The sequence below is a fragment of the Diachasmimorpha longicaudata genome, chromosome 8 (assembly GCF_034640455.1).
Source record: "Diachasmimorpha longicaudata isolate KC_UGA_2023 chromosome 8, iyDiaLong2, whole genome shotgun sequence".
NCBI classification, from domain to species: Eukaryota; Metazoa; Arthropoda; class Insecta; order Hymenoptera; family Braconidae; genus Diachasmimorpha; species Diachasmimorpha longicaudata.
The window spans coordinates 6,441,492-6,455,433 of NC_087232.1; the positions used below are offsets into that span (position 1 = coordinate 6,441,492).

A 13,942-nucleotide genomic window follows, 5' to 3' on the forward strand; every position below is an offset into this window, starting at 1 on the left:
CCCCAGTTGAATAAATTGTAGCAATTCCAGAAGTTCTTGTTTTAGTTCCGGAGTATAGCGGGAAGTAGCTGGACATCATGGTACGTTGATCTCCCATTCCTCCCTATTTTTTCCGAGGAAACGCGCGACCTTTCTCTCGCGTGCTTGGGCCTAGAACTCCAGTTATTAATCATTGAGCGGAGAAGGCAGTTGTAGAAACTGATGGGACTACCGGGTGTATTCTAATGACGATGATTGTATACTATTTTTTCTGGAATTAGTGTGGTTTCGGGGTGATTTGGATATGAGGAAATTGTGTTGTGACGGGGAAATGTGACTTCCAGTTGTGGACTCCTGGGTATTGAAAGCTGATGTGAGAAATCGGTATTTTTTTCGATTAGTTTTCCAGTAGTTAGAGTGGTCTGAGGTTTGTGAATACTTTTAGGCCGCATTTTAAGTGAGGAATTTAGTCGTGAAGTGGAACGAAAAGAGGGACTTATTTCAGTTGCAGTGTTGAAAAGTTAAAAAAAAAATTATTTACATAGTAACAACTAATTTTGATAAAATATCATGTTACAGTAATTAGGATCTCACGTATCTTCATTGAGACATTAAAAATAGTGAGGGACAATGTCTCACTATATTATTAATTTGATAATTAATGCAGAACCCGGAAATTAATTTGAATTAATCAATTTTACTCCACGAATGGTCAATACGAGTGTTGTGCATTTTTCTAACGATCGTGGTGATCCTTTCAGGCTGAGGTAACTGTTGATATAGTCGAGCAAACAGACGAGGAGAAACCAGAGATGACTCTGGAGCCATCGGAGTGTCTGATTGATATGGAGGGAGCTCCTGGTGTGGATGCTGACGATTCAGGTAAGAGCTTAACTCGATTTTTAAGCCGAATTTCTTGGCCACAATTATTGGATTACGAAATGAAAAACACTTCAGTTCTTTCCCCATTATTAAAACGTTTAATTACTAATAAACCTTTTATTTAAAAAAAAATATATTCATTCAAATGTTTTTGTTAAAAAATTATGACAGAATACATCAAAGATAAAACTGCTGTTATTTGTTAATTTATGCAAATTTTAGCGCCGATTTCTTCCACTCGGGGAAAATTTGTTTGCCCTCATATTTTAATAATATATGGTAATAGTTCTTGTTTCCTGCATTCACGTCATTACAAATAATTCGTGCACAAGCCAATTATGAGAGACAGCGATGGAAAAAATTTATGATTGCTGATCATCATCGTCAGTGTGATTGGATCGATTTCCAGTTTATCATTGAGGTCATTAATAAATCAGGAACGACATTGATGACGAGTCCTTCGTAAGAACGTTCATCATTAGAAATTCATTTTTTTTCTTACAAAAAAATCGATTGAATTTCAGATCCGCGATTTCCTTAACGAAGAAAATTAAAAATCGGGAAGACTCCGGCATTTCAGACTCGTCATGAAATTAAGGATTAGAGATTAGAAATGACCAGCATTTACGTTAGCATCATAGGACGTCCCCGACTTTAACAGCTTGTTTCATTGTACCATAAAGAGGATGACACTGTTATGAGAAAATTATGAGTTGAACAGGTAATTAGCTTTTGAGGTGAAGTGGAAGACAAGTTTTCTCAAGTTCACAACCAACGACATTGTAGCATCTCTTTTTTAAAAGGAAATAAATGTCTAATTAGTGGGAACACAGGTTTCTACGCTCTTATCAATGTTAATGACTTCCATGATTAATATACAACTATAACTTGTAGATCTTGGCACCATTAAGCAAGGTCAAAGTCTCTCATTTTTCTCACTGGCTTGAGTGATCAAAGGTCAGGTTTATACACAGTTTCACTCATTATGCGTTTTACAATTATTGCCGACGTTTCAGGGGCAATCTTGTCTCATTAAATGCCTCAGATTTTATTGATGATGTTGAAGGTAATAAAATCTCGACAGTAGAAAGCTTTCACGGACTGTAAAAAATGCAAATCCGATTTCAGAGCAAATATTTTAATAATTGAATAATTTTTGAATGCACTTTAATGATATAATAGTATAAAAAATGTTAACGTGTATGAATGGCGGAGGAAATTGAGAAATGACGTTCCAGTTGACGACTTATCGATGATAATTGATTTCCTTCGTGAACAAGAAATTTTTTTATGATCTTTTTATTCAAAATTGATCGATTGCTCTCTTGCAATTATTGGAAATACTTTCTCCGGGGATAAAACTGTAAAAATTCCCTAGGAAATTTGACCCTAGGGACGGTATTTGTAGGTCAAAATATAAAACAAATTTAAATATTCAAAGGAAAGTGAAAGCCGTTGGGTACTGCCACCTGGTGTCAAGAGATCCAATGACTCGGTAAACCGGTTGGCATGCATTCACCCGCTCACACACATCCCCACTTACATAAACTGCATGTAACCAACAGCTTGAGAAATACACACGCATCACTGGTGATCTCTCCACTTCCAGTTCAGTATCAATTCGTGTGTGAGTTATGAAACATGTGATTTGCTGTATAATTCAGAGCTACGAAACTACTCACTAAAGAATACGGAAAATAACTTGTCCAGTCGTGGTGTCTGCACCAAGTTCGATAGTTGCTGTAGTTTGACATCTGTCACGGTCATTGTTGGATTACTTTCGCTCGATAAACATCATAATGGGTAAATCTGCGTTGTAATATCACGAGAAGAATTCATTGTTGTTTACGTTTAACTTCCGCTATTCCAACGCGAGTCATTTAATTATGCGGAATTAATTGCTGGTTGACAGTTTAACCACTTCCGGATTGAGCAATATTTACTGACAGTTTGGGTTTTGTTGACAGATTTGAATTTTTATTTGTAGTTGTTGAGAATTGCTATTTCGAAAATATCCAAATGTTTTGACCCCCGAGGGAAGAGCCTTTTTTTTACTATGGTCGAATACGAGAGTTTTTTAATAATAATTATATTATTCAAATATTATAAATCTAAGTTGCGATCTCGACATTGAATCGTTAGAAAAATTTTAGGAAATTTGGAAAACAATTACAGCCTGAATATGATGATAAACAATAATTATTAAAAAATCTAATAGTTTATTACCAGCTTTTTTAAATAAAAATTGAATGAAATTTCATTAGTGTGGAGAGGGCCTCCATTTTCTCGTTGCTTGATTCGTAATTGTCTATACTATGAGTCAGTATTAGGAATGATTATACAATACTGGTTATCTACTCAATGATAATGGAACGATCACATATTTCCACAAATTTTAAGTCTGCAATTAAACATCAACATTCTATTTTCAGAGCCAGAGACTTAGTGATATCAATATTTTTGCTTCTGTCTCTTAAAACAATTATTCGCCTCAGGTCAATTTCTATGATTTTTTCGAAATGAATATTCTAAACATTTGCGCCGTTCATGGTCTCTATGACTCATCGCATCTTCTGCGTCCAAAATTTTGTGCTGTGTGAGAAGACGGAAGTTTTTTTACTCTTCCATTAAAACCATTGGAATCTAGTCTCAGATGAATTTAAATTGATGTTGATTGAATGCAATCAAATGTGTCAGGCTTTAAAAAATACTCGCCACGAACTATAGGGGATCTCTTCGTTATATTCGATTTATTAGACGTAATCTCCAGCTTCTATTTCTTCTTCATTTAATTCCGGTCTCAATATTCGATTCGCAGATCAGATGAATGGAACTCGCACGATGCTTAATTACAGTGATGTAAGTGTTCCATCCGAGGTTAAAATACCTGACGCAGCGATTTCAAAAAGTAATTAATAAATAATTGATGGATTGCAGCTTGTACAGAGAACCAGAGATGCGTTTCTCAGTGGAAAGACCAGATCCCTGGAATGGAGGATGAAACAGCTCAAGCAATTTCAGAAAATGCTGATGGATAATAAGGCGGAAATAATTGCTGCAGTAGAAAGTGATTTACGGAGGGTGAGAGAATAATCGGTAGCGCGTAATCAGGCGCTAAGATAATATTCTAATATTAAGACATTTACAAATTATTTTAATGGAATGCATTATTCTCCTTCGCCAGCCTAAATTCGAGACTACAGCACTAGAGTTGGACACAGCTCTAGGTGACGTCAAATACATGCTAATGAATTTGAAAGAATTCTCAGCTGTTGAAAAGGTACCTCTCAACTCCACTCAGAATATCGGAAAGGGGTTTTAGTTGTCAGTCTAAATACAGATAATAAATTATTCATATGATTTTTCTTTCAGCCACCAAAGGGCATTGTGAATATGTTTGACTCCGTCGAGATTCACAAAGATCCCTACGGTGTCGTGCTTATTATTGGAGCATGGAATTATCCATTACTTCTCAATGCCAGTCCATTGATGGGTGCTATTGCCGCTGGCAACTGTGCTATTTTAAAACCATCAGAAATATCTCCAGCCACTTCCAAACTTCTTGCCTCTATTATTCCAAAATACATCGATACAGTGAGTTTAAAAAACGAATAATTCATATGTTAATAAAAAAAATTACATTTTTCTGACGTGACCTGTTACTTGAAGAGAAAATTCTTTTATTGTTTGATTTCTTTTATTTATTTTTTATGATAATGAGGTGTTAATGAATATTTAGAATTCAAAATAAAGCTATCGAAATTAATTTATAGCTATTATGTGAATCCGTAAATATAGACCTTTGACAAAACAGCAATTACGGTGCCCCTTTGATGATTTAGAAATTTTGTTGAAGAATTTCTCCCATACGCGTTAAAATTACCCAAAATAATGCATTTCCTGATTTTCCGTATGATTCAGTGGAATTCTAATTTTTTTTACGACAGAAAAATGAGAATTCTGCAGTTTAACTGTATGTGTAATTAATATATGAATATTTAGTAGCCAATTACGATGAATTATCAATTAATTGAACACTCAGGGAAATATCTACATATTTGCATATTTATGATTTCTTCCTAATTTGCATGGAGTATTCAACCACTCCACTAAAATTCACAATTTCCATTATTGTTATCTGAAATTTATTGGGAATTTCAACAAGAAAATTTCCACAATCATGAAGCAATTATCAATTGGAAGAATGTCACCTTGAATCGAATTATTACAATTAGTCTATCAATCATTACTTTTTACCTCACTTTTTTGTTAATTAATAATATATATTTTTTAGGAATGTTACCATGTCGTTACCGGAGGTGTTCCGGAAACAACAGAATTGTTAAAACAAAAGTTCGATTATATTCTTTACACGGGTTCGACCAAAATCGGAAAAATTGTTCGTGAAGCAGCGAATAAATATTTGACACCTGTTACTTTGGAGCTAGGCGGCAAAAGGTGACGAAAACGAAGATCTCTTGGTGCTCATCACATGATTATACTGTATAGGAAGATCCTCACTCCATACTTGTTTTCATTTTTCTAGCCCTGTGTACATAGATAATACCGCAGATCTCACTGTTGCATCCAAACGTATCCTCTGGGGAAAGTTCGTCAACGTTGGACAGACATGCATTGCGCCAGATTATGTATTATGTACTAAGGAAGTTCAAGAGGCATTTGTGGGGGAGGCAAAGAAAATTTTGAAAGAGTGGTATGGAGAAAATCCCAAGGACAGTCCTGACATGGCTCGGATTATCAATAGCAATCATTATCAGTAAGCTCGTACACTTCAGTAATTTAATTAACGCTTCGATTGATTGAAATAACTCTCCATAAATAAATCAAGGGAATGATTTGGTGCGGTAGAACCAATTTATTTAAATCAGAGTTGTAATGAATCGAAAAAATTGAATCTTATTTCCAGACGTCTGATGAATCTGTTGAATGGCAATGGTAAAGTGGCAGTGGGGGGCGAGACAGACTCTAGCGACAGGTTTATCGCTCCAACTATCTTAACCGATATCAAACCATCTGATCCAATTATGCAGGAGGAGATATTCGGGCCCATTCTACCGATTATCAATGTCGATAATGCGTACGAAGCGATCAAATTCATAAATGAACGGTGAGTCCATTTTTATTGGGAAATCCCATTCAGGATAATGCACGAAATAATTAAATTGTTTCTACATTAAAAATTGTACATACATTTCGCTCAAAGACAAGTGACTTTAGGGTAGACATAAAGGGATTTTGTTAATTTTCTATTGTATATTTAGTCTTCACAACTATACATATACTCTTTGTGTAATGTTCAAACTTCATCTCTCCGAAGTGACTCCTTCTCAACTGATGACTTAATGATAAATTTTTCAAATAATAGCGACTGCCCTCTTACGCTGTACATATTTACCAAGGACAGTGGAGTACGTAATTTAATAATTGACCAAACCCGGAGTGGTTCAATATGCGTCAATGACACGATAATGCAGTTTACCGGTGAGTCAGGGTATCTATTGTAGGTGGCGGATGGTTCTACTTCGCAACGATTAATTTAACATTTCCCCGCGAAAATCACTAAGTCTGTGTTGTTCCTTCACTACTATAATTTGAATCATTCATTTTTTTCTGTCACATTTGGTTACTCTTCTCTGCAATTAAATTTTCCTGCGGTTTTTCTTTTTGTGTTCTATTGCTAAAATAACGCATGGTACAGGGAACAGCCTTACTCCTTTGCGTCTTCTCTAAATCATCAGAAACATTAAACAATATGCTGAGAACACCTCCATTGGTACTGTATGGGTTTGGCTCTAGTTGTCCTAATAATCAATTCGTCATTTCGAAAAACGCCAGAAAGTCTCGCACAGTCCTGTTGCCGCTCTTCATAATTTAGAAAATTACTAATTATGTTCATTCTTCAGTTGACGAACTTCCATTCGGTGGGGTTGGCGCCTCTGGAATGGGTGCCTATCATGGAAAAGCTACATTCGATACATTTGTACACAAAAAATCGGTTCTCGTTAAGAATTACAATCCGATTGCTGAAGCACTGGCTGCGTAAGTATTTTTTAATTAATATCGTCACTTAAATTGCCCTTCTAGCTGTATAAAAAATGAAGTTTCTTAAGGTATTCCCACCCGCACTTCAATATCGTTTTCTCTCCCAAATTTTCATAGATATATCTACGTGAATCTCGTCTTTCTCGTCAATTGATAAATTTTTCAGTGCTCGATACCCACCATATACGGACCGCAAGCTGTCATTCCTCGGTTTATTAATGGCCAAGCGACCTGATATTCCTGGAATCAAGTATCTACCTCATCTCATAATGTTTGGACTCGGAGTTATTGCTACTATTGGCATTAAAGCCGCTATCAAGGTACAGAAGACGACACATTAGACGATAAACTCAGTCATTAATTCAGAAGCGGTGATGAGTCCAAGCTATTCAGAATGAAACAATTCTAACTAACTGCAGAATAGCGTCATTGTCTTCCGTTTGGCACGATTTTTTTTTCTACGTTTCATTCCCTAGTTTACACCACTCACCCACTGAATTACCTCATTGTCTTCCATTTTTCAAGGATCATTCATCCTCATATTTACACTAATTACCCTGCCACCAAAGATATCGAGCGATATTTTTCAAGGAAAGTTGGACAATTTTTTCATAGATTTTTATGTCGATTTTGTAAACATTCTGAAAAATTTTTGGACATTCTTTACACCTAAATCATTGTCAATTACTCTGTATACATTGTCACAACATTTGCGCACAAAAAATGTCTGTATACTGTGATTAATAAAGATGTTCCCAGGTGATAACTGTATGAAATTCTTCAAAATGTAATTATTAATCGTTCAACTCTTCACTCCACCCCACATAACACCATTCATTCTGTCATTTTGTTCGATCTTTCAATTGAAGTAATGATTCATTTGGATTGAAATATAATTTCAGGAGTACGGATCCCAAGGCGACCATATGTAGAGCCGAGAGTTCCGATTTCTTAAAAGAAGAGTTAATGATTTTAGGAGTGAATGATAAATCAGTTTGAGTTCAAAGCGAAACTTTCCTTTTGATCGTAAAATCATTAGAGCTCCCTTAGGGCCTATTTAGTTCGATCGGCGGACTTATTCATCAACTGAAAATAATTTGGGCAAAAAGTTTTCTCAATTTCCTCACTGACAACAAATGCATCTGAAGATATTTGTCTAATAGGGGGACAGCCAAACTGTTTGACGATTTCACTTCTCTAATCATGTATTTAATAAATACATCACAAGTGAATTTTCAATACCAGTCCGTAACACTAGATGATATATCGGTATCCACAGAATTCTTTCAATTTTTATATTTTTTCACTCTTTATTTTCCCAATTATTGAAACTGGGGAACAAACATCACAAGAAATAGTCATTTCGATATTAAATAAATAAGGAAGCAGTGAAACAGAATTGCGAGATGGTGCGACATCGCGAATGTGGGATTGTTATATCAAAAAATATGTTTAGATGGTGCAATGGAGATGTTGCATTTTCAATACAATTGTTCATCAATGCAAATTAATATTATAAGAGTGATTATACTACTTGTTCAGGTTTCGATGTAATATAATAATTGTTCCAATAAAGTTATATTTATACGATTATTTATTTCTTCTCTTCATTGGCACCTGATGCATAATTATACTAAACAATTAACGGTTTGGAATCCCCAAGACCAACATGTGACCATCACGAATTGCAAAATTATCCAACACGGAAGATTCGTCGCGGTTTATCGATAAATTTACTCGTCTTCTGGATAATCATACCTTGGGTACGAAGATTGAGCATGTTCATTCCCCGGAAATCGATTTTTTATGTTGACGAACACATGACAAATATCTGTTACTAAATGACAAAGCGAGCGTGAACGACTGTAAGATAATCAGAATGATTACAATAAAACTGATATGAGACTGTCACCTAATCACCGAACGTGAGTTGCTACGTTTGCACAGCAGACTTTTCCCTTATGATATGTGAAGAATAAACTTTCTGACATCACAATCACCAAAACTCGATTACAGATGCATAAAAGCCACGTGTGAAATTAATTTTCACAAGTATTAATTGCTCTGGCTATCGGTAATCTTACTCTTACTTTTGGAATCTCATCCCTACGATGAAATCTCTAGTATTTTTCGCACTGGTTCTTGGGGGAGTCTTTTTAATTGCGTCGGGGGACGTAAATATGGATCGATATGATTCAGTCAATGTTGAACAAGTATTGGGCAATGAGAGGATCTATACGCAGCATTTGAACTGTTTACTTGATCAAGGACCATGTAGTCGTCAAGCTCAGTCCCTCAAGGGTGAGTGAAAAATTTAAATAAAAATTTAATTAAGTATTATGAATTATTTGAGGAGGCACAAACGAGGGTGTGATATTGTCGCCCTTATGCCATAATCACGTACAATTTCTAGACGTTTTACCTGAGGTCTTGAGAACCAGCTGCGCCACATGCAGTCCGGTACAAAAGAAAATGGCCCGGAAGGTGATCACATACATTCAGGCAAATAAACCCGGTGATTGGAACCTACTCACAGCAAAATACGATCCCAAAGGTTCCTACACGGAAGAAATCAAGAAATTTCTGGCCAGTAATCTGTAATTGATCTTATCAATGCCTTAGCAATGCGGAAAAATCCATTCGATTAAAATCGATAGCTGCAATTGGAATTCACCATTAGTCGAAACCAAAAGAATCCGCATTTACTTTTTTTTCATCCAGAAGGTGTTGTACTCTCGACAATGAACAACAATTAATTTAACAACAATAACAGTTCTTTATTAGCTGGAGGCTTAATTATTTAAATTATACATTATTGGCTCCAGAATAAAATCCTTCCATTTGTATCAATACCAGTCTCAGGGAGCAATATCTAATGATTGTTCCGGCCTCATCAATTAATTCCTCCAGGGAACTTACGCCGATCTGGCCATTATATCTCGAACTGCTTTAGCAACAATGATTTGATATTTCTCAGGCTCATTTTTTGTATACCATTCGCTTATTTTATCGAAATTGATGGTTTGTCTCTCTGTACATTTTTTGCATCTCGTCACGATCGCCTCTGGAAGAGTGTCTGCAAGCCAAGGAACAATGTTATGTTTCGCTTTTTTTTTTTTAGAACGAATCATTAAATTTTCAAAGACTACCGATTTTCAACACCGAATAAATTAGAGACTAATATAATTACCCCTGAAGAACCTGGCGGCAGCAGTTTTACAAGGTCCAGTACCGGCGAAACATTGATAGTAAGTCTCCCTCTGTCTGTCATTCTCAAGAATTCCGTCTACATCGATGTGATCATATTTGTCGCCATATTTTTCTTCGGCGATAACAGCACTGAGGAACACCAGAACGATGATAACAGCACCTCGAGACATTGTTGATGGAGAACGATCTAAGACTCCAAAGAACTTTATCACTATTCAATTCCCGGTAAACTGGATAGCCAATGGTCATTTTTGAAGGTATTTATAGGTGATCCGGTACCCCAGCATGTTCCTGAGTGACGTCATGGACAACTCTTCGGAGTTGCTCCCATGCCCGGTGTGTGTGACATTGGGCCTCGCCGAAGGACGCGTGGAATCTTCATGAAAGGATAACAGGAAATTCCGCTTGGCGCCGTCAACAATACTGTTTTTTGGCTTACAGACGCGCATATAAACAAATTTCACGTGAACATTTTTTAGTCGAGTGGAAATCGTTTTCTAGTTCCTGTTCTCCTAGATTTTTCATGAAATCACAATGTTGTTGCAAAATGACATATTTTTTTAATGCATATCAACGCTTATTTCACTTCCGTAAAAATCTTTCATTCTCCATGACATTGAGCATAAATTAACATCTATATGGTGGTTTATTTATGAATCTGGCGTGATTTCACAATGATTCTCCGCTTCCGGTTCGATGATTACACCGAGTCATTAATTTGCCTAGATCACACTTAACAAACACTTTATTGGGCAATAAATGGCCGTTGGCCATTGAATGAAGTGAGTATTAATAAAACATCGGACATTCTTTCATTTTATTTTTAATGTTGATTGGGATTTTTGTAAAAATAATTCAGCAAACGATTGGATCAGTTGTAGAAGTTATAAATAATAAATTCTTCATGAAATAAAATAAAATGATAAAAACAAATTGTTTCTATTGTTCGTGTGATTTTTTTTCCTCGTTCACCCCCAATGATGACTCGACCATTAACATAGAAGTCCCGAGTCCCACCCCTTCATCACTCATCCCCTACCTGAAAGTGAAGGTGCACACGACTTGGAGAGGTCACCAACCGCTTGATCCTCTGCGACAGCATCCTAAAGAGATCTCAATATTGTCCAAGTGACCTTGACCGTTATCGACTACTAACCGACATTCGAATTCCCGCGATAATGTGGCTCGTGAATGCCAGACTGAAGGATTCATTCCGCCTGACGTTACACTCCATCTTGGTTACCAAGGCTCTGTACCATGACCTTGAAATGTTGAATACCTTGCACAACATAATTTTTCTTTCCATAATGTCTGTATTCCTACTGACACCAAGGGCACTTCGAGTTCAACGTTTCCGCCATAATTATGATCGATTTAATTACACGCGATTTTTTTTTATCGTTCAACCCCTCAAGGACGAGGTTCACATGCGGGGGTGGAGACAGTCGGACAGATAATTTTATTCACTTCTAAATAAATTATAATTATTTCAGTGAAAATTCACTTTAGATTTTATTTATTTTATTTTATTTTTTGAAGTCAAGCAATTTTACAGAAATAAATTTTGGAACATTATTTTGGGGAGGGTGTTAATTCAGTCGTGATCTCTAAGCAAATAGTTAGGTATTGGTACCTTGACTCAAACCAAAATTATAATTTCCATATTTTTTTGGTTGTGTTTAACATATTCCTGCATAACTTGACATTTAGTACCCGTTGCGATTGGAATTTCATCTCTGAGTTTGACTTTGCATTTCCGCGCTTGAAATGACAGAAAAAAATTACTCACTTCCGGTTACATTGTCATTACCCCAAACAAAAGTAATTATTTTTAAAAAACTTAAGCACATGATTTGTAAATTAATAATCCAACAAACGCACATCATTTCTCGGACTGAAAGTGTGATTTGCAAGACTTTTCATTACCTAATGGAAATAAAAAAAATAGTATGTGTTACACGGTCAGATCATGACGCTCTCACTGGGGCTCCTAAGGATGAACTTCGCACTCCTAAAATTAAGCACCGTGGTGTGACCTTGTACCACAATATGACATTAATCTCGGATCTGATGAATGACGTAATGAAAAATCGGCTTTTCCCGAAAAAAAATGGTACAACAAGTGGCATTAACTTACCACATTTTTATAGACAGTAAAAGTCTCGTTGTTAAATGTCTAAACCACAATTTAATTACGCATTTCCAACAAACGAAGAAATTCTGCAACTGTCTCTTGACAAACTTTCTGTGAAATTTAAGACAATATAATACGTTATTGCACGCGGATCTAGTTGTACTCATCTCGAGGGTGAACGGCCGTAAACCATCCGGCTCCAAAGAACAAAAATTCAAATTACAAAGTGACCGGACCCCTTCGACCCACCTGATGTATTCACATCGTTATAGATGACATTCCTCCCCGACATCTGAGGGTTCGCACGCAGCGATGCATCAAACCGTAAATTATTGCGTAGAATATTGCCTGCGAATTACTGAAATTCATAGTTGCGGTGAAATTCGCGGTATGGGCTAATAACAACCTGGATCGGGCATCGTTAGTCAAAAGCCCACTGAGTAGAGGCGACAGTTATCGAAATTACACGGAGGGGAATGTATCCCAGGTGGTGGTTTCTCGTTGTTATTTTACCCCTGTGCTCCACGGAAAGTGATGAATTCACTGGGGAACTCGCTAAAGATTATTTCGGTGAGATCGGCGTCCGGCAAATTGTAGCCTTCGGGTGCTGGAATGCAGAAGGTAGTTTACCCGTTTATCTCCCCCGAAAGGAAATTTGGAAACTGATTATTTTCAAGGACGAAGAGTAGGAGAGCAAATGTATCCAAAAATTTAATTCTTGATCAACATTCTTGTTAATGCATTTCTCTCGATTTTATCCGATTCCTGAGGAAAAATCACGTGGAAAATATTACTGGGTTGGGGTTGAACCTCCCCTCGAGGATTTTTTCAGAATATCATGAAAATTCGTTACAGAGAGGGTGGAATTTTCTCGTATCCTAATGGGGGATGACCGTTCGTTGACTTATGTCTCTGTTCAAGAGTCTTTGAACATGGAGCTGATTCTGAAAGTGAATTACTACAGACTTGGGTTATTCCTCGACTTGGATTGCCCCAGGAGTGAGAAAATATTTGATCAGGTTCGTCAAAATCGTCAAATTAATTAATTAATTAGGAATCGCATAACCCAAACGTTGCAATGGCATTCGGCTATAAACTTAATAAATTAACGAGGTTCACATTACAGTTTCATCGGCAACATTTGCGTCATAACGAATCATACTTTTGGCTAATGTCAACGATGGGGACCGAGCTCCCCAAATATTTTGAACTCCTTCCTCTGAATATCGCGACTGAAATGACAGCTGCACTGAAGGAGAGCGATGGGAAATACATACTTTACGATGTTTACAATCCCAGTTATCGTCATCGGGGTAAATTAAATGTCACTCGCATGGGATCCTGGAGTGTTAAAAACGGCTTAAATATTGAGTTAACGCAGTACAAATACAAACGTCGTGGGAATCTTCATGGACTTGTTCTGAATGCATCAATTGTGGTCGGAAATTTTACCGTCATTTCCTGCTTCGATTGGAGATTTTTTTTATTTAATTTCACAACATTTTTGTTGAGAGGATTTCACTAACTTTTCTTTTAGGTGGACCATCCAGCAGTTCCCGACTATGAAACCTACATTCATAATCCGATAAATCCTCATTACGATACGATGCATCGATATAATTTTGCTTTAACACGTCAACTGAGAGATTATTACAATTTTACGTGGGTCTACAA

At 36.5% G+C, this 13,942-nt stretch overlaps 3 protein-coding genes across 3 annotated transcripts in view; 2 read left to right on the top strand and 1 right to left on the bottom strand.

The window, feature by feature from the left end:
* The window catches only part of LOC135165637 (uncharacterized), an 81,016-nt gene that overhangs the window by 64,516 nt on the left and 2,558 nt on the right, over positions 1–13,942 (top strand). Inside the window, exons 2-31 of the mRNA XM_064127113.1 lie at positions 741–861; positions 3,680–3,720; positions 3,799–3,942; positions 4,046–4,141; positions 4,234–4,455; positions 5,156–5,319; positions 5,408–5,638; positions 5,789–5,989; positions 6,248–6,363; positions 6,786–6,921; positions 7,091–7,244; positions 7,674–7,711; positions 8,088–8,193; positions 8,445–8,474; positions 8,803–8,849; positions 8,941–8,976; positions 9,902–10,024; positions 10,123–10,172; positions 10,262–10,359; positions 10,402–10,472; positions 11,186–11,484; positions 11,733–11,757; positions 11,909–11,955; positions 12,083–12,287; positions 12,394–12,494; positions 12,609–12,656; positions 12,713–12,889; positions 13,124–13,287; positions 13,395–13,706; positions 13,806–13,930. Of these exons, the coding sequence (XP_063983183.1) occupies positions 741–861; positions 3,680–3,720; positions 3,799–3,942; positions 4,046–4,141; positions 4,234–4,455; positions 5,156–5,319; positions 5,408–5,638; positions 5,789–5,989; positions 6,248–6,363; positions 6,786–6,921; positions 7,091–7,244; positions 7,674–7,711; positions 8,088–8,193; positions 8,445–8,474; positions 8,803–8,849; positions 8,941–8,976; positions 9,902–10,024; positions 10,123–10,172; positions 10,262–10,359; positions 10,402–10,472; positions 11,186–11,484; positions 11,733–11,757; positions 11,909–11,955; positions 12,083–12,287; positions 12,394–12,494; positions 12,609–12,656; positions 12,713–12,889; positions 13,124–13,287; positions 13,395–13,706; positions 13,806–13,930 (3,728 nt within the window). The remainder of the gene's footprint in view (positions 1–740; positions 862–3,679; positions 3,721–3,798; positions 3,943–4,045; positions 4,142–4,233; positions 4,456–5,155; positions 5,320–5,407; positions 5,639–5,788; positions 5,990–6,247; positions 6,364–6,785; positions 6,922–7,090; positions 7,245–7,673; positions 7,712–8,087; positions 8,194–8,444; positions 8,475–8,802; positions 8,850–8,940; positions 8,977–9,901; positions 10,025–10,122; positions 10,173–10,261; positions 10,360–10,401; positions 10,473–11,185; positions 11,485–11,732; positions 11,758–11,908; positions 11,956–12,082; positions 12,288–12,393; positions 12,495–12,608; positions 12,657–12,712; positions 12,890–13,123; positions 13,288–13,394; positions 13,707–13,805; positions 13,931–13,942) is intronic.
* Positions 8,970–9,774, top strand: LOC135165549 (ejaculatory bulb-specific protein 3-like). Its single transcript, XM_064126950.1, has 2 exons — positions 8,970–9,225; positions 9,338–9,774. Exons 1-2 carry the CDS (start codon positions 9,036–9,038, stop codon positions 9,523–9,525), a joined length of 378 nt encoding a protein of 125 aa, XP_063983020.1. The 5' UTR covers positions 8,970–9,035; the 3' UTR covers positions 9,526–9,774.
* LOC135165551 (ejaculatory bulb-specific protein 3-like) lies at positions 9,681–10,377 on the bottom strand. Its single transcript, XM_064126952.1, has 2 exons — positions 10,115–10,377; positions 9,681–10,000 (listed from the first exon to the last, which is right to left on the bottom strand). Exons 1-2 carry the CDS (start codon positions 10,302–10,304, stop codon positions 9,840–9,842), a joined length of 351 nt encoding a protein of 116 aa, XP_063983022.1. The 5' UTR covers positions 10,305–10,377; the 3' UTR covers positions 9,681–9,839.

Bases quoted from the DNA above. Each gene is read 5' to 3' on its own strand.
- LOC135165551 (XM_064126952.1), bottom strand. From the start codon at position 10,304: ATGTCTCGAGGTGCTGTTATCATCGTTCTGGTGTTCCTCAGTGCTGTT. The intron at 10,001-10,114 runs GTAATTATATTA...CTTGGCTTGCAG, and splicing joins TGCCGCCAGGTTCTTCAGGG to ACACTCTTCCAGAGGCGATC.
- LOC135165549 (XM_064126950.1), top strand. From the start codon at position 9,036: ATGAAATCTCTAGTATTTTTCGCACTGGTTCTTGGGGGAGTCTTTTTA. The intron at 9,226-9,337 runs GTGAGTGAAAAA...TACAATTTCTAG, and splicing joins TCAAGCTCAGTCCCTCAAGG to ACGTTTTACCTGAGGTCTTG.